The sequence below is a fragment of the Sander vitreus genome, chromosome 12, assembly GCF_031162955.1.
Source record: "Sander vitreus isolate 19-12246 chromosome 12, sanVit1, whole genome shotgun sequence".
NCBI lineage: Eukaryota > Metazoa > Chordata > Actinopteri > Perciformes > Percidae > Sander > Sander vitreus.
Genome location: NC_135866.1, coordinates 24,878,777 through 24,900,830, shown reverse-complemented (window position 1 = coordinate 24,900,830; position 22,054 = coordinate 24,878,777). Strand labels below are relative to the sequence as shown.

Here is a 22,054-nt window from a genome sequence, read left to right as displayed (position 1 = left end):
GCTCGCTCGCTCTCTCTCTCTCTCTCTCCCTCGCTCTCTCTATCGCCCCCTCGCTCTCTCTCTCTCCCCTCTCTCTCTCTCGCTCGCTCGCTCTCTCTCTCTCTGCTCTCTCTTGCTCTCTCTCTCCCGCGCTCTCTCTATCTCCCCCTCGCTCTCTCTCTCTCTCTCTCTCTCTCGCTCTCTCTCTCTCTCTCTCTCTCTCTCTCTCTCTCTCTCGCTCTCTCTCTCGCTCTCTCTCTCTCTCTCTCTCTCTCTCTCTCTCTCTCTCTCTCGCTCTCTCTCTCTGTGTTTTCAAAAAGACAGTGTTTTGCATCTTATTATGTTAGTCTATTGCTTTTTCATATTTATAGGCCTACAAGTTTAGGCTGTATTACACTTTACTGAGCAATATACAGTATTTCACAGGTGGAGTTGAACTGAGGGCTCAATAAATGAAATCATTTTACTTCCCTAGTATTTCTACATAGAAAAGTAAGGTTTGTGATGTCATCCCAGTACTTAAAAATCTTCTGAGCTCTCCTTCATTTGCTGAATCGACCTACGCAGAATTCAGTACTAGACGCAGCTGCTGCTGCCTTACTAAATCAGACAGTAATTACACGCACACAGCGAACACAAATTGAATGGAATTGGCAGCGCAAATTTGCCCTGCACTTTTATTTATGTAAATCTGTCCCTGTTTGGCTGTGGCCTAATTTGGAAAGATGGCCATACTAGTTGAGTATTTGCTGATTTAATTGGTTTGGATTTCTTATCCTTTAAGAATAGCTCACCACAGTTCCTATATGGATTGGTATTCTGTTTGAATGAGACATGCCATTATTATGCTGCTTATCTAACAACCTCTTAGCATTATTGCAAGTCATTGATTTCCCCCCACACACATACAGTAAGTAAGTAAGTTAGTAATTATCTTGTGGCTGTCGAGCTTATAAATGAGCCTCTCATCCGTCTAATCAGGGTGGTAAACTGGCTGGGCCCCAGCGCTCTGATTCCACCCTAATCAATTAACACCTTGTCTGAGTCTGCACTGCCAGTAGCTGTCCTGTCTGCGTTTAATATGTTTCCTTGTGTGAGAGTCGACTGATGCTGGCGCTCTGCACTGACCGACCCACTCCGTCTCGCTGATGTATTGCACTCCTGGGAAGAGGCGGCGCGTGGCGCCTGTAGAAGTGAGAGCATAATAATCACAGGATGATTGTGGGATTAATTAGCTTTGTCTTGTCACTTTTCTCCTCTGCAAAATGGTGGAAAACAAGGATGTTGTTAACAGAGCAGATTGCCACCAGGATGGAATGACGAGATAGCTGGGCGTCATCCAAACAGCCCATATTGTTTTTGTGGGGCTTGGTATATTAACCTGAAGTACACTAGAAATGTTGATCATTAATGCTGTTTAGTGCATTTCCCAGCTGTTTTCATTGTATGTCTGCTTTATAGAACTATACAGTGGAGAAAGAAAGGGTTGTGTACAAGGTATAGAATGCAGCTGCATGATTGAGGCTCTTGTAGTGTCAGTACAGTGTTCCTACATGGTAGTTGGATACCTAGTCTTGTATTTAAACCCACGGATATGTTGTATGTTTGAAGTTAGAACACATTTACATCTTATTTTCTCCCTGTTGGGTTGGACAGGATATTTCTGTGTGTGCGTGCATGTGCGTGTGTGTGTGCATGTGTATTTGCTCTAAGAATTACAGAGGCCAGTGCTGCTGTGCGGTTTTCCATTCGTTGGAACTTCTAGGTTTAGAAAGTAAAAGCAGGTACTCTTTTGGTTGATTATCTGAAATGTAAACTCCTTCACTCATTGGCTAATACTCTCCGGATGTTTTAAGTTTTCAGTTTGAGCGTGATTGTTTGGAATTTGTACTTAAAAATCAAAACAGTAAGGTAAAATATAATTTCTTTACATATTTGCCCCAAAGAAGGTCCTGTTCAAATGTCATGTTTCTTGTGCACTTTATCTAAATATTGGGTTACACTTTACTTGAAGGTATCTACATAAGAGTGACATGACACTGTCATGAACGTGTCATAAACGTTTATAAACAAGTCATAAACGTTTATGACATAACGTCATTAAGTGTCATTCGTTTTTTGTCATGACAAGTTAGGGTTACGGTTCATGTGTTCATGACAGTGTCATGTCACTCTTATGTAGATACCTTCAAGTAAAGTGTTACCAAATATTGTTTTACTGTAACCCCATATCAGTGGGTGAGATAATTAATAATGATCAGAATCATTATTTGTGTGGCCAGTGGTTAAGGTCATGACTTCTACTAGCAAGGCACTCAGCGGGAATAAGTTGTCTGTCCAACCATTTTAGAGCGTCCATTTATCTTTCCAGGTGTTGGTCCTTTTTCTTGTTTGGTCATCTGGAGGTCTGCACAAAGCTGAAAATGTGTGTAATGTAATGGAGAAAGGCATGTTTATATTTTCAATGCATTTTATGATTTAAAAGGTGAAACATTTAAAGGCATACTATGCAACTTTCCCTCTTCGGTCCCCCTACAGGTTGTCTCATTGGAACTACAGCCGCACGAGCTGTAGTTCCAATGAGACAACCTGTAGGGTGACCAAAGAGGGAAAAGTTACATAGTATGCCTTTAATACACTGAAGACAGAAACACCCTGAACATGTGGCTTCCACAGCGAATACAAAAAAAGTGTTATATCTTTCTTATTCATCTTCATCCCAGTTATCTGCTTATCACTACAATTCTACCAACAACCACAAACCATAACAGAGTAGCACAAAAGGGTCCTCTTGTGACAAAGAAGGGGGTACCCTTATTCCGAAAAAGACGATATTCTGACTAAGCTGTTTACATGGCAAATGAAAGTGAATATTCCACTAATATTCCTGTTTACATGTAGCTGTGCAAAATACAATTTTTTTCAAAGTTTACCAGCGGTGGAGGACTTGTTGGACCGTGCAAACACAGCGTCCCTCTTTCATTCTTTCCTTCCTTCAACCAGCTGCTTGAAAAGGTTGGCGTAGCGATGTGTGCGCATTTCCAAAAAAGTGTTGATATCCAAGTCTTTAATGATGTTTAAAGTAGCTGTGTTTCTCCTTCTTATCAGGTCTGCATCACTGCAAACTGTTGGCTAGTTGGTTTGTGTACAGCAACCATAGCAACACACAAAGCTGACCATAAGCCGTAAACAGGCAAGAGGCCGTAAACTGCGATTAAAACCCAGATTGAGACGCATATTCCGAATGGGCTGTATACATGTCCAAAGAATGCCTCTAAAACCTGAATAATACCGGAATATCCCACATGTCTCAAAATGCTATATTCTGAAAAAGGCCTTTTTTGGAATATCCAAATGGAATATGCTGTTTACATGACCCATATCAAATTCAGAATATTGTCATAGTCGGAATAATAGTGGAATATGTAAACGTACTCAATTAGCCTCACCCATCAACTAAACCATACGTTTTTTTTCACTAGATCATGTCACTTTTCATCAAAGCCCACAGAGACCATCGCCATGATGCTACTCTGTGTTGCACACAAAATTACACAATATGAAGTACACATGATAGACAACATGCTTTTTTTTAAGATTATTTTTGGGGCTTTTCCCTTTATTTGATAGTGACAGTGGATAGATAGGAAAGGTGGGAGAGAGATGGGGAATGACACGCAGCGAAGGGCTGGCGGTCGGACTCGAACCCGTGCCACTACAAAGGACTCAGCCTACAAAGGGGACACACGCTCTTACTGGGTGAGCTAGAGGTCGCCCCAGCGGGTGCTTTTTTTTTTAATAGTAATTCTGGACCGCACCATACTGTATGCTGCAGGCTAAAGCAGTTCTTCTCACCACTTTGTATTGGTGTACTTCCCCTTAGGCAGCAAAAACCAATCTTGACTGGGATCACATTTTGGGACACTAAGCAGTGTTGAGCGGAGTCAATACCTGGCAGAGATATAGCTAGACCTCAGCCCTAAAGTGGAATAGGAGCACATTATATTGTCACTACTGATGTTTTCTCTCCTCGGGTCATTGGATTGATGCGAGTGTGTGTTCAGACTCAAAGGGTTGAGAAAAGCTTCTGCCGAAGATCACATACTGTAGGGGCTCATACTTGTTGAATTAAATGTATATTTTATATATGCACAAAGTAGTTACAAAGAAAAGGAATACACCTGATTTTTAGATGCCATCAAGAAAAGGCAACTGCAAGTGAACTGTGAGGGTAAAATGGTTCAGGTAAAGACATGAATCTATGAGGAACACATATTCTTTATTCTGTTGTTGAGTTTACACTATTTAAGGCATTGAACTTGTCAGTGATTTATATGTACTACTAAAGACGTAATCTCAACTGGACATGGCGGCAACATGTCTTGCCAACATTTACCATTTCAGTTTGATTTCCTATTAAATCCCTATGAATGTTCCCTGTCATTGCCCAGCTGGTATTATTGCTAAATCTGACTGCAATATATTGTTTTTTGATTAGGCCATCAACTGCAGGCATAATACACGGTAAGCTGCAGTGTCTGTGTTGATCCTGACATGATGTGGATCATTTATTTTCTCATAAATTTGTGAGTTTTTTTTTTCTTGTAAATTTACCACTTTAATCTCAAAGAATATCCATGTTTTTTTCTCGTAAATTTAGGACTTAAATCCCAAAATATTACCCCCCTCCCCCAGCTCTGTAATTTTTGTTATTTCCCTACAATGACCCTAATATGCAGCTGTACAGAATAGTGAAGAGAGGAGGCGATACATGTCAATACGCTCATCTGCATCATCATCAATCATTACCATTTGCTCACAGCAATTTGTTTTTAGTAGCAGCATTGACTGATGTTCTGGGGTCTCATTTATAAAACTGTGCGTAGGATCCTTACTAAAAGTGTACGTACGCCCAAAAGCCAAAAATGGTGTACGCCAAAAACAATTCAGATTTATAAAACCGTGCGTACGTACATCTGTAAGCAATGTTCCCTTTATAAATCACAGATTATCTGATTATAAGTGTGCGTACGTGAATCAGCCTCTGATCCCGCCCTATACACGCCCATTTTTAACCATAAATAGTCAATGCAAAGCACCTCATGAATGCTGATCAGTATGTTAATGACCCTGGCAGTCATCGAATCATGACGACTGGCGGAGTAAAAGGAAAAAGACTTCTCAGACGCTGGTGAATTGCTGCCAACTGAATTATAATTTCGGCCTGTTGTCGCACAGTGTAGGGAAACCTAATCTATAGACTACCTTTATTAATAATATCTTCCAAAACGGCAGGCATTACGGCACTCGGGGACAGCTTCGATATACCAGACCTATATGATAAGATTTAACAGAACTATACTGTATATTATATCCAAACAAGCCTTAGTGATAAAGGTGAAGATTATATATAATATTTATTTAAAAAAAACAACTTAGCTGGCCATTTCCCTCTGGAAACAGCCGGTTTCCCCCAGAGTGGCGAGGACCTGTATTTGGACCGGGATGGCACGGTTCTGGCGCATTGCCCTCTCTACTGGACCCAATTCAGTACATAGATCTAAGAGGTCAGCTTTAGGGAATTTAAATCGGCATATTAGCCACTCATCGTCATTGTCCCTGAAGCCTATTTCTATCCTGATTCTTCCACTGGGGGTCAGTGCCAGCAGTGCCATCATGCAGCATTACGCACGGGGGTCACCGCAGTATTAATATGTTTACAATTAAAGTGATTGTAGACACCTTGCCAAAATCACAGCATCAACTAGTGGTATCCCCCACCCCGAGATACAATTTGAAGACGAAAGTCTAATAGGCAAACACACTTTTCTTCATGCAGGTTTTGTCACGAACAGTATTAAAATGCGGACCGATAACGAGGACATTAAGTGTAACGATGCGTGCGCGAGAGCTTAACGGCTGTATTTCCAGACTTTGACATTTGATGATATGTGCACAGTATTAAATACAGATATTTAGTTATTTACACTGTGTTCTGCCGTTATCTAATGCTAGGGTATTTGATGCTATCCTGTATTCCATGGAGTCGGGCCGTCTCATCGGTGAGACAGCGTCGATTAAACATGAACGAGTTTTGATTTAAGATTTGATTTGTATTTTACAAGGTGTTTATGGAACAATTATCACTCAGTACAAGCGCAAATAACACTGCTGGATTTAATCTTCATGGTAACGTGGATGATATGGAGTGAAGAAATGTGCGTGAGGCATTAATACTTGAAAATATTAAGAGTAATCTTTATTCCCACATGTACTTTCTGCAGTCTGACGTCAGTTCACCACCTCACCATCTGCGTCGCCAATTCCCATTGTCTCCAAAATGTGCGTACATATGGGTCAGAGTTTGCGTGGAGGACCGCACATTCTCCCGTCAAGTTTGTTTTTTATAAATCACAACCTTTGCATGGGAAGTGGCGTACGGACATTTTTAGCCCCGTTTTGTGCGTACGCCATGTTTATCAATGAGACCCCTGGCCTTTATTGGCCATTGTTTGTCTGTCAGGCAACATAGAGGTTGCGTGAGAGTTGAGGGAAAGACAAAAATACTGTGTGATATGAAAGGGAAAGGTTTATGCTAGTGTTCTTAAGATGATGGGAAGCTATTTATAGATTTTCGACCCTCTGATTTGTTTCTGGTTTAATGGACAGAAGAGGGGGATTTAGCATGGTGAACCTTAAGGCAACCCAGGCATAATACAGAGTTGCACGGCCCATTGTAAGGGCAGGAAAGGCCCACACCATTGTCAGACTGCAAGTATTACTTTGTGCTGAAAGCACATCGACATCCTGTTCACGTTTTCACCTAAAAAAATAAATAAAAAAATAATAATGCAGTTTACATGTGTAACATTACAAAATGTTTGGTTTTTCTACCATTATTTTGAAATGTGATCATAATGTGTAGACATTTAGGCCTATATAAATGTTGGAAATAGCATTCACCCAGAGGTGTTGTGCAATTCTACATTATAGTATCTTTTCGGTAGTAAAATGTATTTAAAAAACTATGAATTAACTTTAATAAACCATTGGAAAATGTCTGCAGTGAGAATGTCCTTTCAAAATTCTTTACATCAATCATTTGATGAACTGTAAAGTGGTGGAACTGAAATTGCACATGATTGTGAGCCTTTGAAAACCAGGCAGTTCACATGAACCATTCGTACATACAGTATAGCTATAGTACTGCCGCTGTATAGTAGTGTGAAGTTCCGTGTAGAGAGTAGGCCGGGGTGGAAGCATGGCTCCTAAAACACAGGGCTTTTAAGCAGGGGAGCAGAGTTTGTGTTCTGGAAGAAGTTGAGGGGAAAACGCAAGACTTTCACCCGGGGGGGCGGTGTTTTTACCCAAACAACAGTCTTTTTTCTAATCTTAAAGGAGAACTCCGGCCGATTTTTACCTGAATCTTGCTCGCTAGATGGCTACGAGTACTGTCGATAGGAAAAAAAACAACCAAAATCGATGCTAGCAAACTGGAGTTGCTGCAGCTAATGGCCAGAGCTCCCAGTTAGCTGTTGTGGGGGCATATTTTAAAGAGTGCCTTTGTGCCTCTTAGCAGGCACTAAATGCAATTAAAATTTCTGTGCAACATGAACAGGGCCCTTATGTGACAACAAGATGCGTTTTCAACTCAGACATTAGCTCAGTCTGTAGGGAGTTGGGTTTGGAATCGGAGGTTTGCTGGTTAGAGTCCCTGTATGGACTGAAGTGTGTGTGACAACAGAGTGTAAATTGTAATTTCTCCATTGGGGATATAATGAAAATAATAAAGAGTATAAATATAATGAAGAGTATACAATTAATTAATTAAACATCATATGAATTGTTGCGCATAACTTTTCGTACATTATCAAAAGTTGTCTGTATTATGCCAGTAAGCAACTGTGAGAATCTTTTATTGACTTGTTTGTGTCAGTGTCTGTACCTGTATTTGACTTTAAGTTTGTAACCTCAGATAATCCTGTTTAAAAGTCTGCTTTCTCTTAGACCAAAGAGTGGCTGAAAATGACACAAAAAGCTACACCATCTCATTTATTCATGGAGCATTCACTTTCAACACAGTATAAATAATGCTTGTCTTTTTTAATAAGTACTATGTAGCTTCTTCTCTTAGGAATTTTGCTCACAGTACGGTTAATTTTGAGTTAGCAAAGAAAGTTTTTACCCCTGATTTACACAGGAAACCTTGCCTGACGTTGTCATACTCAGATTCTAGTCAAAATATGAGTCTTATACTGCTCCATTGGGCAGTGATTATGGGCCGTGTTTCAACCGAACCAGGAAAGAAAATGTCTCTGCACTCAATTGGATAGACCTACAACCAATCAGAGCAACGGTGACAGACATCACAGGCTTTGACAGAGCAAAGGCAGAGGTGGCGTGTCGTGCGGACGGGTGTGGCAATGTGTATACATACGCGGCTCTCTGTTCCTCTTTTAAAATGAATGAGCTGTCAATATCTTCTATAACAGACGCGATGGCGGAATCTACACATCTCAATTCTCCAGCGGCAGCCATCTTTGTTGTAAACGAATTCAACCCAAGCGCTCTTTGGTGACGTGGTTGATTACGTTACTGTTGATCATCTGTCCATCATCATATAAAGCCCGCCCTGACAATTTGATTGGTCCGAAAAAGCTCTGGTTCGAGCATGGCTACAGGGAACCTTCTCTAAAATGGGGAAAATCTCACATTCTTTAAGTCCATGAAGTTCAATAAATAACTTTCACTTTTTGAAATACGTTGTGGATAGCAGTTGACTATAGTTTGGAACAGATTTTAGATCATTAAGGTTTTAGATGAAAAGTGTCCAATTTAGTGCAACTGACATTACAGCTCCAGTGTTCCATTAATATAAAAAAGACCTTGGGTCAGAGAATATGATCTTTCTTTTTAAAAAGGGGCTTCAGCTACAGAGTGTCCATTTGACCTCAAGCACCCTCCCTGTTGTGCTTTTTACACTCCTGCTGTGAAAGAGGTGAGAGGTCTTACTAAATGTCCAAGCTTTTCTGCACTGAGCTTACCCACCATAACATCCACAGGAGACTAGAATGAAGAGCTTAACGCTCTAGGATAAGCTGACCTTTGACACACACTGCTTATCTCTAACACTGGCCTGTCGGAAAATTCTCTAAAGACACCTAACTCTATTAGGAAACATGAAATGAAAGTGGAAATGTTGGAATAATGTTTAAGGCTACACGATATGATTTCTAACAGACCTCTTCAGAATGGATAGGTTTCTCTGTAAACTTGACACAAACGCTCCTGTGGGCTTCTCTCTCTGCAGTGCGAAAAAACCTTTTAAGTTCTGGCAAATATGTCATCCCAGCTCTCTATTTGATGTATCAGTCAATAAGCTGTTTAACGTTTAACATGGATCTATAACAGGCTGTTTCATTAGAGCTTGAAGTTGTACATTGCCTTGATGTACTGTATATGGTTATAAAAGTGTTGCCGAGGAGAAATACTGTACTTGGCCATACAGCAAAATACAGCTTTATGAAAACACAACAATAACCCTGTTATAAATAGGTACATGTCAAAGTAAAGCCTTTTAGCTGTATTGTATATGCCCATTTTGATAAAGCACCATGAAAACAAACAAGGCATGATCAAAACTATGTTTTCCTAACACACTGAGTGTATTTGGAATTGTACATCTTTACATTGTAATCATTTACATCTTGCTACATAAAAGTCCCCCAAACTATGTGATTAAATATGAATAGTCATTTGCTGTTGCCATCCATAACAACCATTATGAACGTTTTCTGATCTGACACCCTGTCAGCAGGAACGCATTAGCATTAGTCAGTTCTGTCCAAAACCGTTACAAATGATACAAAAACGATTCTTATGACCTTTTTCTGATCTGCCAAAGGTATGGTTAAGGTTTGATTACATTTAGGCAAGTTAAATTAAATGGTTAAGGAAACACTGTGGTCACAGTTAAAAAAAACACCAATGGTTACTGTTGATAGGAAATAGGATCCAAACAGCAGTCTCCCATGTCTAAGTCATATACTTTGACCATGCACCCCCAACTCTCACTAAATATGCCTTCCAAGAAACACTGTCCAATCTGGTAAAGCCACCATGGTCATATGACAGGTCGTACAAACTATACCCCCACATTAAGAGGTTTGGCAGTGATGTAAATGCCTCTTTCTGCATTTGTGCTTATCAGATCATCTTGCAGCCTCTGAAACCTCCTTTTCGACTGGCTGTGTTCGACAGTTTTTTTTAACTTTCTAGAACAGACAATCTGACAATGACAGCCACTTCACTTTCACAGGGATTAGTCAGATTTGTGGATGTGTGAAAGTAGCCAGGATTGGAACTCTTTTTTCATTTCTCACACATGTCCTTCCATCACTTTTCTCGTGTAGGACCGAATGCCTTCAAAGAGACTGTCTGTCTGAAAGTGCATGCAGTAGTATCGGCATTTGTACTATTCAGCATGCTGAAACTACAAAGACACATAGAAGACTTAGAGAGAGATCAGGGATCCAGGAGGAGGAAGCTCTGATGGCAGTCTGTGGCCATTCAGAGCAGGAATAAGAATCTTTGCTTCATGCCTGGACATGGTTAGACTAGGGATGATGAATTCTAAAAATGTGACAGTACTCATTTATCTACAGTACCGTAGGTACAGGGGGATGCAATTATTTCTGACCTGACAGGGGCAGTATACGCCTACAAATGTTCTAGTCTGCTGCTAAATGCTGGAGAAGAAGAAGAACACCCACCAGCACAAAAAAACAGAGCACCTCATCTCCATTGCCATGCATGAAGGCATGACCGCAGTCAGCCTCTGGCTTTACCGTCACATTACATCTACAGCAACGGCTTTCCTGACTTCACCTGGAACCGTAAACCGCAAACTGTCTGTTTCTCTCTGCCATTGTCTGTCACAGACACAGCCTAACGTTAGCTCTGATAGCTGACATTAGCTAACTTTAGCGCTTGTTTTGGAGGACCTCTATAACGTCAGTTAATTTAACTTTAACCAGCCTGGTTCTATGTGAAAATACAACAATGGCAGAGAGAAACAGACTAACTAAACATTCTTGCTGTCTGGAAGTTACGGGTGAACTCATGGAAGACGGTACTGTATGCTGGCTGTGTGGTGAATCCATGCTTCAGAGCAGCGGGCTGTGGGTCCACAAGACTGACGTTTTGTCCAGATTACATGTAAACCACGCTCTCCTTTTCCCCTCCACTTCACACCAAAACAGTGGCAGAAAGTTGAACACCGTGATTTCGGCTTTGGTATTGAGTACCATGTACTTTTGGTGGTATTGGTACCGACTACTTGATTTTTGGTATCGTGACATCCCTAGGTTAGATGACTAGTTGTGGCAGAGTTTGCTTGGACAACGATATGCTATTTCCCCTTCTCCAATTCTCCACTTCTGAGAGACAGACGTTATTCGCACAGCCACCAGAGGTCCTTTTCAGGTCCAAGTAAACATAAATTGCTATAGGCATTTAATCAAATAAGCAATGCTGTTGTTTCTCCGGTAAGGCTAGTCTCTAAATGAAATAAAACAACATAAACAGCTGAATTCTCGCAGGCAGAGACATAGAAACATTATAAGGCTCTGCTATACAGATGAAACCCTAAAGCTACTTTTGATATTACCTTTTCACTGCACATATATGCTGCACAAGCAAGAGAGATGTCAACTTGAAGTCATTTAAAGGATTTCAAAATTCCATGCATGTATAAATGCTACAATACATTTTGCATAGGTTGAACAATATATGATAGTATATTGAAACATTTTTATTTACTTGCCACTCTAAAACCATTGGAGACTGCCCATCATTATCTTCAGATAATGCATGTTATTATCATTATTAGCATTATTTCTAAAGTAGCTTCACAGTAGGTGAAACTCATTTAGAAAAATAGATTAAACGACGGTTTAGCCTAAAGCAAATATAGCAAGTGTGATTTGTCAAGTTTAGATGGTATTTTGCATAACAGTTAACTGAATCAAGAACCTTTGTAATTTCTTGATCGGGATTGTTTGGAGAATGACTATTTACCTAGTGATTGCATCACCAGTCCTCAATCATTGTAGGTTTACACCGATCTGCCTATCAGACAAATTTGAAAAGTGCATAGCTTATCCAACCGCTCTCGCAGGGATTTGTTGCTGTTTGGCAATGGCACAGTACTGATTCCCTTAGGCCTCAAAAGCACTTCAGGAATTTATCTCTATTAAGAAACAGGATTAAAAGGCATGGTGGTTCAAGGTTTTTTTTCAGAGCAGGCTTTGTACTGCTAGCTTTTTCTACAGCAGAGCACTCTCACTCACTGTCCAGTTATTAAATGGTCTAAGATAAATGGTGATTACTTTACATTCAAAGACCTTTGCTATTGTCAGTGGATGGTCATTATATAGTGGTCTGTGCATCATTTGAAGATGAAATGTGCCCTTTCAAGTTAGTTGCAGATATATGCTGTAAATGCCAGACTAGCACTTTTCACTACAGATTCTAACAAGAACAAACTGATTCATGTTCAAGTGTTAAGCCTCTAAACAGCTTCAGTCTTGAGCCTACTTTCTAACTTTTGTGTTGACCAAAACTGCAGCAAACATCCACAAACTACAGGGTATCCACCTGATTCAGTTGCAGAAAGTGGCTACTCTTTTATAATTTTACCTTTTGAGAATGTTGTCAGTTGCTCAAAGGCTTCATGTTGTTAGGTCCACAATTGAGACCTCTGAAGGTCTCTGTCTGTGTCAGCTACTGTGCACCTGTCTGAACACAGTTCTCAACAGCATTCATTCAAGGCCTTTTGAATTGTGACACATAACACTTACTCGCAGCAGGCATACAGATGCTTGTCAGTTTAAAAAGACGCCGATATGTGCCACAATTAAACCCTCAGTGCTAAGTACTTTATGTCAGTTTTTTTCCATATGTTCTGTCTGAGGTTGCTTATGCTTCAAGCCCACAGCGCTATTGAACTCTAGAAAATGTAGATTGGTGTGAAATGGAGGCATGATTTAGTGTTTCTTTTAGTCCTTTTAATTTAGTAAAATTATGTTAAACATCACTTTCTAAGTGAGAGCTAATTATCTTTTGCTCAGAAATGGGAATCATATTATGGATCAGGCTGTTCTTATGGACCCATTGTACATATAGCTACGAAAAGTAATGCACTATATGTGTTTCACATATTTATTACTGCAAGCCCCACATTGAGGCCACCAGTATTTATGACCTTATCACCTAGTATAAGACCGCAAAAATCCGATCAGGCAGGAGAAGGGGTCCCAAAACATAAGGCTTTCAACCGGGGGAGAGGAGTTTGTGTCCCAGAAGATGTTCAGGGAAAAACTTTTTTTTCGTGGAAAGACTTTCACCCAGGAAACGGGTGTTTGTGTCCCGGAAGTATTACTAAATGGGTAACTTCCGTTTTTGTTTTTCAACTTGAACCATATTTTCCCACGTTTTTGTGTCTAAGTGACTGGTGAGAACAACAATCTTTGAAATAAGTCCAGTATTAAGCAAGATCGCTGCAGTCGGCAGCAGCGAAACAAGCTACAATGTAAGTTATTGAGAAATTGCACACCTTCAATTTACGCCCACAGAAATGCTTGTTTTGCACTGACTTGCTCTGATTATTGTTTCAAGTGTCTGACAACATGGAAAGGATCCCTACAGAAGTTGACCATTTTGTTAGGTAAGAGTACGAACCTTTTATTTGCATAAAAACTTCCCAGAAGTTGCTGTCGCCAAACTCACCAGACTTCATTTAAATAAACAGAAGTTTTATCATCATAAAATACACTTCATTCAAAAGCCATGTTGGTTCATCTTTCCACTGTTCCAACAACCACCACTCTGGTTTGGTTGAAATAAACCCATCATTTACCGATATACATGAGTGATTATGCTGGATCTATGCACGCTAAAAGTATTGTTTTTTTAACAATCTGAGCCTGTCAGTGGCAAAAATTGGACTAAATTGGCAGTGCACATTTGCCTTATAGGATTACATTGCGGCCCGGTTCACCGCTAACAGTTACAGCGTTCTCGCTCAATACTGGACCAATTTTAAAGATTTTTGTTCAAATAAGTCATTTAGACACCAATGCATGGAAAGATAGGGTTCAGGTTGAAAAAAAACGAAATTACCCTTTAAGGGCACTGGTATTTCAACCCAAACCACAAACTTTTTTCTAATCTAGTTGTTTTGGTGCCTAAACTTAATGCCGCCGTTTCACAGCCACCTTTCTGTCACGTGACAGCTGGTCGCAGTAACTGTCACATGACCGGTCGCCGTAATTTAGTAAGATATCATACAAACCAATTCATGAAAATGTATTCTTTGCGTATCATTTTAGATAAGAATGCAATATGTAATACAACTGTATAAACACAAATATCCCATCCTTTTATTTGAATAAATCACCTAGAAACTACATTTTAGAAAACACTTGTGCTCAAACATCCTACGTTGACACCTATCAAGACTTTTGTGTTAATCTGGATTATTTTCTCATTATGTCAGTTATGATGAGTCATTGAAAGTATTCTCCCTTGTATGACCATAGTCTTATTCCATATAAGAAATACAGGAACAGTTTTAATCAGATACAATTTTGAAGGATTTGGGGATCTTTTCACATAGAAGTGGTTTTATACAGAGGATTATCAATGATTTACCCAGGATTATAGACCAGATTTGTGGAAACCTCAAGTGATAACAATTCACAGACAAAGGCTCTGGCAGGCACATATTCTTAATGATTATCATTCTACGGACAGCTGGAAAATAGCCCAGGGTTATCACTATTTCGGCATGTCGGAAGCCTATTATGGCAGTCAATATCTTAAACTATCTGTAGTTGGCAAGCTACACTGCAGCGACCCATCAATAAAAATTCCATTCAGTCTGCACCACATATCCACACGTACATTGATTGAGTTCCAGTGTTTTAAAGACTCCATGCCACAGATTTGTTTGGAGATACAATGTCTCATGTGCTCTTCGCATTACAGGTAATACATTTGTCAAAATGGCCCCTCACAGTGTAACAAACCAATATCAGTTTATCAAGGGATCAAGATCAGGGACCACCTATTCAACGTGTTCCCATTCTGTACTGATGCCAACACACATATATTACTGGTCAGGAGCTTTACTTTATAATGTAGATCAGGGGTCTTCGGCGTGTTTTAGACCAAGGACCCCTAACCTGAAAGAGAGACGAGCAGGGACCCCTTACTACATTTATATTATATTGAGTTGCATAATAAACTGGGCCTACAATAACGTGTAGGGTGGCCTAAAGCCTATACCCATTACTTTTTATGGTGCCCTACAATACTAAGATTCTTTTTACATATATCATGTTTTAATGTCAACATACATGTGTAAGGCACAGGGAATCCAGAAGCGTAACTATATCTATGGATGGCTACCATAGTGGATACCTTTCCTGTAGGCCAGTAAGCGTATCATCAATGTTGTGGCTTTTTTGTTGGAATCATATACTACATATTTACAGATATATTTTAATTTAGGGAGAGAAAAAAACCTTCAAAAAACTACTAAACACCTGCAGTGACTCTGAGGACCCCCAAGGGGCCGCGGACCCTCCGTTGAAGCTCTTTGATGTAGATGATAACCAACTTTAAATGATTTGGGTTCTGAAAAACATTGAGATGGTCCAGTAATAGTCTTGCATAGTCAGATCTCCACACTTCCATCTTTCTTGGAAGAAGGTCTAGTTTAACCCATCATAATTCCGCACAAGGAAAAAACGGTGCCCTTGTAAAATAGTGTTGAGACGGAACTTGTTTTTCCATAACTTGTAGGCAAACATGCAAGAACATCCCTGTTAGACAGCAAATGTTCTAAATATATTCAGTTTGAAAAAGGCAAAAAATAGTAGGCGTTTACTGTACGCACAGTTTACTTTTTCATGATGTGAGTCAGACTAGTCCAGAGGCCTGTACTACAAAGCGAGATCAACATGTCCTGGATTTCTTTCAGTTACCCAGCTTCACCTAACCTAACACCTGCGGCCCCGCATAAACTGTATCACGATGCTGGTTATCAACTAGTTCAGTCAACCCAGGGTTTCCCAATCCAGTGGCGCGCACGTTCACATAAAAGAGGCTGTGTTTGCACAGCACGACCAATCGCAAACATCTACCAGAGCCGCATATTTTACATAAGAAGAGGAAACTATAATTCTACATAAATATGAATAACACAGACACAGTTTTGCGGGCAAAACGCAATACAGTCGCTGCTTCCTAAAACAGGAAGGAAAGCTGGCAAAAAAATAGCCGACGCTGTAGATGCGTAAATCACAACGCTTATCAATATCACTTCCCCATCAGTCAGGACCAAGATCTGACCATAATTACACTTTCCATAAACTGTTGTTGCTTTAGCCTATTATTTCAGTTGCAACCCTAGCAGTGGGAAGCCATCGTGAGAGCAAATAAAATATATAAAAACAAAATTCAAACTGATGTGCGCATTGGCAACACACGGCTCAAGAAGCCGAGCCGATATGTAATTCCCTCCCATTACAATCTATATATTTCATAAATATACACATCAGGGAATGCTAACGTAATGTATTGTGGGTCTGGAAAAAAGCCTCTTATGACTCAAAAATCGTCATTTTGCGTCATAAGAGGCATTTTTGCCCAGAGGCTATGGACTATAGCCAGTAGTAGGAGCTACTACCGCATGTTTCCAACTATGGACTATCGGCTTTCCCCAAGTATTCCCGAGGCAAAACGAAGGTCATCCATCTTGAAGCATCGCTAACAGGCTCCATCTTTTCAACAGAAAACTTTTTATTAACAATTATGTGCATTCAAACTACCGCACGTGTATCACCGGGATACATTGGTACAGATCGGAGAATATGCAGGACACTTTGTTACAGACGGAATACTCAACACACTATGCGAGCTTCGCCTGCTACGGAGACCAGCACCTCAGCCTGCGGTGTCGCCCGATGCCGCTAGCCGGGGAAAGGGACCTCGACAGCAGTGTGCAGGAGTGGAAAGCAGCTAGGTTCGAAAGCTAGCGCTAGCCGGCCACCGGTTCCATCAATCCTGCTTGCAAGTGTCCGCTCATTAGACAACAAACTGGACTACATCCAACCGAAACAAAGGTATACTGCACCTCCACAAAATTAGACTGGAATCCACAACAAGCATGTGATAGTTATTAGCCAAATGAGCCATCTGGACCCTTTGATGAATACAGTACGCCTAAATAATAAAATAAGCATGCTGATCCCTTGGAGCTTATAGCAAACCAGCTGCCTAGGCACTGTTCTGAGGGTGCAGTGCCTTGTTAAAATGCACTCCATCAAAGTTTCCTTTTGAAGTAATAGCTGACAGAAAACATAATGTGAATATGACTTGACAGGTCTCTGAAAAAAATTGCTTGTAAAAAATACTGAACAAGTCTGTCTGTAGAAGGTGGGAACCGGGTGAAGTCAGGTCTCACAGCTCTTTTGTAAAGTTACCCCAGCACAGAGTGCATTTCAATTAAGAAGTTTCCCATGTCTCTGTAAAAACTTCACAATGTAGTCTTGTTTTATTCATTTCTTGAAGTTAATCGTATTAGTTTAGTTATCTAGTTAATTTATTCATTTTCACACATTTCCAAACTAAATAATTTCACTCGTCAAATACGAAGAAAACCCTTTCTGGATTGTAAGGGAATTGAAATTTAAACCAGTAGTATTTCCTCATCTCCACCAACAGAACAAGCATCCTTTTTTATTAAAGGTTTTCATTATAGATGACACTGGTTGTCTGCCATTTCATCACTGTTCTTGTCATTCCCTGTGCCACAGTAAATAATCAAGTGGCAGTGCTATGCAAATGCTATTTATTCCTTTAACATATACAAGGTAAAACTTTAGACTCCCTTTTGTGAGAACTGAATATCGACTATCCAGTCAAGATTTTACCTACTGTGGCTGAATGTGTAATGAGTTAGTCTCGTGGGCTAGCGGTGCACTATTGCATTAAGACACAGCAAGGAGGAAATAGAATAAATAGGGTAAAGTGGACAGAACAGAACAGGAAGGAAGGGAAGGAGTGGTAGCCACTCACTCATTCACTGTGCAATAAATTAATAATCTACTCACATACATACCTGGACACTCTAACTGCTCTTAACTGCTAATTTATGCTAAATGTCATTTATTTATTAACTGTACAATAACACAATACCATACATAGTCCTATATATCTATATATTTATCTTTATTTATCTGTAGTTTATTTGTTTACTTTTTGTAAAAAATATTTAGCTGAAAGTTTATTGTTATTGTTGTTCTTATACTGTATTTTTTTCTATACTGTATTTTTTTATACCTCTTTATTTATTTAGAGTGTCTTGTATGCTGCTAAAATCTGCTGCTGGAAATCTGATTTCCTTGCGGGAGTCATCCCAAAAGGATCAATAAAGAGAAGTCTAAGTCTAAGCAACACCGCAACACATGGAACAGTGATAATGTTGAGGTTTTCTGATATTTATCTGCATATTGTCTTATACCTCAACAACTAATGGATGGGTTGCCATGGGATTTACATACACTTATTTAATCTTACTAACTTTGGTGACCTTCTGACCTTTCTTTTTACGACCACCATGACGTTGACATTATTAGTTTTTAATCAAACAATAATATACGAGGGTGTGATTAAACATCATTATTGGCACGACAGCGATGCGGCTCCCTAAGCATCAAGGCAGTGCCAATAATATGATGATAAATGACACCCTCTAGTATAATAATTGTGATTATACAACAACGGTTATCAACAGAATAATAATTGGGATAATACAGCGGTTATCAACAGAATAAAAGTTCTAATCATACTGTATTCATATTGTGGGGCAATTTGCTCTAAAATCAAAAGCAACAGAGACAATTTCTAGTCCGTCCCCGTTTAGTTTGCCAGCCAACTTGAGCTAACGTTAGCGTTGTATAGATTGTGGGATATTCCAAACTAAATAATTACCTCACATATAAACACAAAACGGCTTTGTTGGCTCAATCTTGATATAACTAAGATATCTGCTGAATTATTTCCCCCCAGGATTTAGCTCCTGTATGTCTGAACTAGCAAATGTAGCAGACTATCTTTTAACATTGCGCCGTATCACCGGCACAGCTGATGTGACCCACACATTTCCAATAACAGTTAACTAAGAAAATGAAAGTGTGATACATTACAGATGCAACACATGTCAAATTTTCATTAGTACCAATGAAATTGATGGGTAAAATATAAAAATATGGCATATCTTCCACTTACATAACGCAAACAGAGCGTTGCCCTGCATGCTGCAAATGTAACGCCAAGATGATCCTGTTTCTCTTGTGAGCGCGTTCTCTCTTTATTGTTTATGAATATTCTGTTTGACTTTTTGATTTAATTGACTTTATTTTAGTACTCATAAGCAAGTTTTGGATTGCAGATCATTATTTTTTTTTCACTTTTTGTGCACTTTGTTTCAACAGTGATAAAAGACTTAAAAGTACCATTGCTCCTAGTGTTGAAGCCTCCTGCTATTATTTAAGCTGATAATATGATTTTACATATTTCCCTGTGAAGCATTATAGACTAAGCTCAGTGCTCACACAGGCTGCACTAATGGGAACAGAAATCTGAAATCTGTGGCACAGATGTTATCGTGTCTGTTTACCTGTGCCATCTGGGATTAGTGTTAATATGGCAGCTTCTCACAGTTTAGGCAACTCTAAGAATGTAGTAAAACTCTGTAATTGCTAACATTAGTCATTTAAAAAAAACATATTCCTTCCACAGTGCCCTCTGGGGTTGAGTCCTATGAAGGATGGGACTGGGTGCTATGACCACCACATCGGCATTGACTGTTCCGACGGTTTCAATGGAGGATGTGAGCAGCTGTGTCTCCAGCAGCTGGCTCCTCTAGAGGATGACCCGACACTCTACAACATCCAGATGTTCTGTGGGTAAGAAATAACAGATTCTCTGGTTTAAATCTTTAATATTTACTATAATTATTCTATTTCATAACCCTGTTATGTTGAGTCTGATTATTCACATGACATCTAGTCATGTGAATATTTGCAATGTTTTCATTGTAAGACAAACCAATATCAATCCTTGTATCAATACTGATGGGTTAAGAACTGCATTTTGACACTTTACAAGCCATTTTAGTAATATTGTTTTATGTTGGGGCACATTATTACTCCATAAATGCAACTGCAAACCAGCTAACCTGCTAATTAGTGATGGCCAAATGAAGCCTCATGAATCTTTGTGAACCATTTTCTTTATTTTCAGAGGCCACTAAATGGTGCCCTTGGTTTAAGCAAAAAGTATAAAGGAATGTCATTTGCTTGTTCTTTCGAACCTTGGTTGAACAGAGCTCACCATTTAGTGGGCTCAGAAAATAAATCAAATGGTTCACGAAGCTTCATTTTTCCGTCACTACCGCTAATGGTTGCTTTTCATACCAAATATCAATGGAGTTGTCAACATTATCGGCAAAAGTAATCATTTTCTTTGGAGTGTTTTAAATTCATATTATAACTATCCACACTTCTCAAAAAAGTATTTTACGTACATGTACAACTATTGGCCAAGAATTGAAGCACGCACCGGCGTTAGGATGAGCTATTTGGTGCAGGATGAACCTTGGGAAGCACAAGACGAAAAGCAATGCAACGTTTACACCACTTACAAACTGTACTACCTTAACATTCAGATGGGTGCTAAATCAGCCGCTTCGAATGTTCTCAACCAATACTTATACTATTCTACATTCCACGCAATTTTACGGCAGTGTTTATAATTTGTGTTTACAGCCCACCAATGCTAGTATGCGTTAGCTGAACTTTACAGAACATATGTGTGTGCACTAGCTAAATGTAGCCTGTTTTGTATGTCGTTTTTTTTATATAATGTCGTTTTTATATATTTTAAATGTGTAACCACTAGAGCCACGGTGAAACGTTGTTTCATGTATATGGTTGAAATGACAAAACACATTTGAGTTGAGCTGAATGCTGCCTCACGGTCTGTCTGTAAACGGGAGGCGTGGCTTGGGAGTGGAGTCTAAAGCAGCGAAGCAAGTGCATTCTGGGATTTGGTGTCTTTCATCCATATGAGCCCGAAACACATTTTCTGGCTTATCTCGGCCTAGAAGGCACCAACTTCTGTAATCTTCTCACATTTCTACTATATAAGTGACCCAATTTAAAGATACATTAGCCTTTCCAACGGTGAAACATCCCTTAAGTGTCTTGCTAAGTGGGAATCGAACCCAGCTATCCCACACCAAAGGCATGTGTCATATCCACTGCACCATCACCACCCTAAAGATTTTAATCATTAATCTTAACATCTGCAAAGGTCCGGTTTCTTTTAGTTATCGCAGCTGTGAAAACGCCACCAGATCCTGTAAACAGACGCTTTTCTTTTTGAACACAACAAGCTTGTTTCTTGCCGTCATCTTTACAATAAACATCATGTTGCAGGCCCAGTAGGCTATATGCAAACTGCAATCTTATTAAATTCACTACGACAGCATTTTGTTGTCACTCTCCACTGTGCAGATGTGGCTAATCCTCTACAGGTCCCTCTGGAGACTGGCATTAGCTTTGAGACATTTGGCATTCAGAAGAGAGCTTGGCTCAGTGTAAATCCCTGACAGATTATCTTTTACTGTCTTAAACCCCCCCATCCCCATTTTTTTCTACCTGTACTTTGTCTGCTTTAGATGCATTTCACAGAGTATATTATAGACCGAGATGTCAAAACATCATCAATATGAAAGAGCCTTGAGAGGACTCAGTGTATCTCTCCTTTTTGAGATTTTATGCCAGTTGAGTAGAATTGATTTTAGCTGATTCTTCAATGTTGAGTTGTGCATGTTTTGAACCCAGTAAAAAAAATGCAGCAGGCGATATCTCAGAATAACCATTCAATCTCAAGGTTTGAAATAATATTATGAGATTGTGATTTAAATAGGGTTGGGTACCGA

General features: G+C 39.6%; 1 protein-coding gene across 1 annotated transcript in view; it reads left to right on the top strand.

Annotated features, from left to right (window-relative positions):
- Positions 1-22,054, top strand: part of astn1 (astrotactin 1) — a 402,453-nt gene that overhangs the window by 163,543 nt on the left and 216,856 nt on the right. Inside the window, exon 13 of the mRNA XM_078264989.1 lies at positions 19,849-20,015. Within this exon, the coding sequence (XP_078121115.1) occupies positions 19,849-20,015 (167 nt within the window). The remainder of the gene's footprint in view (positions 1-19,848; positions 20,016-22,054) is intronic.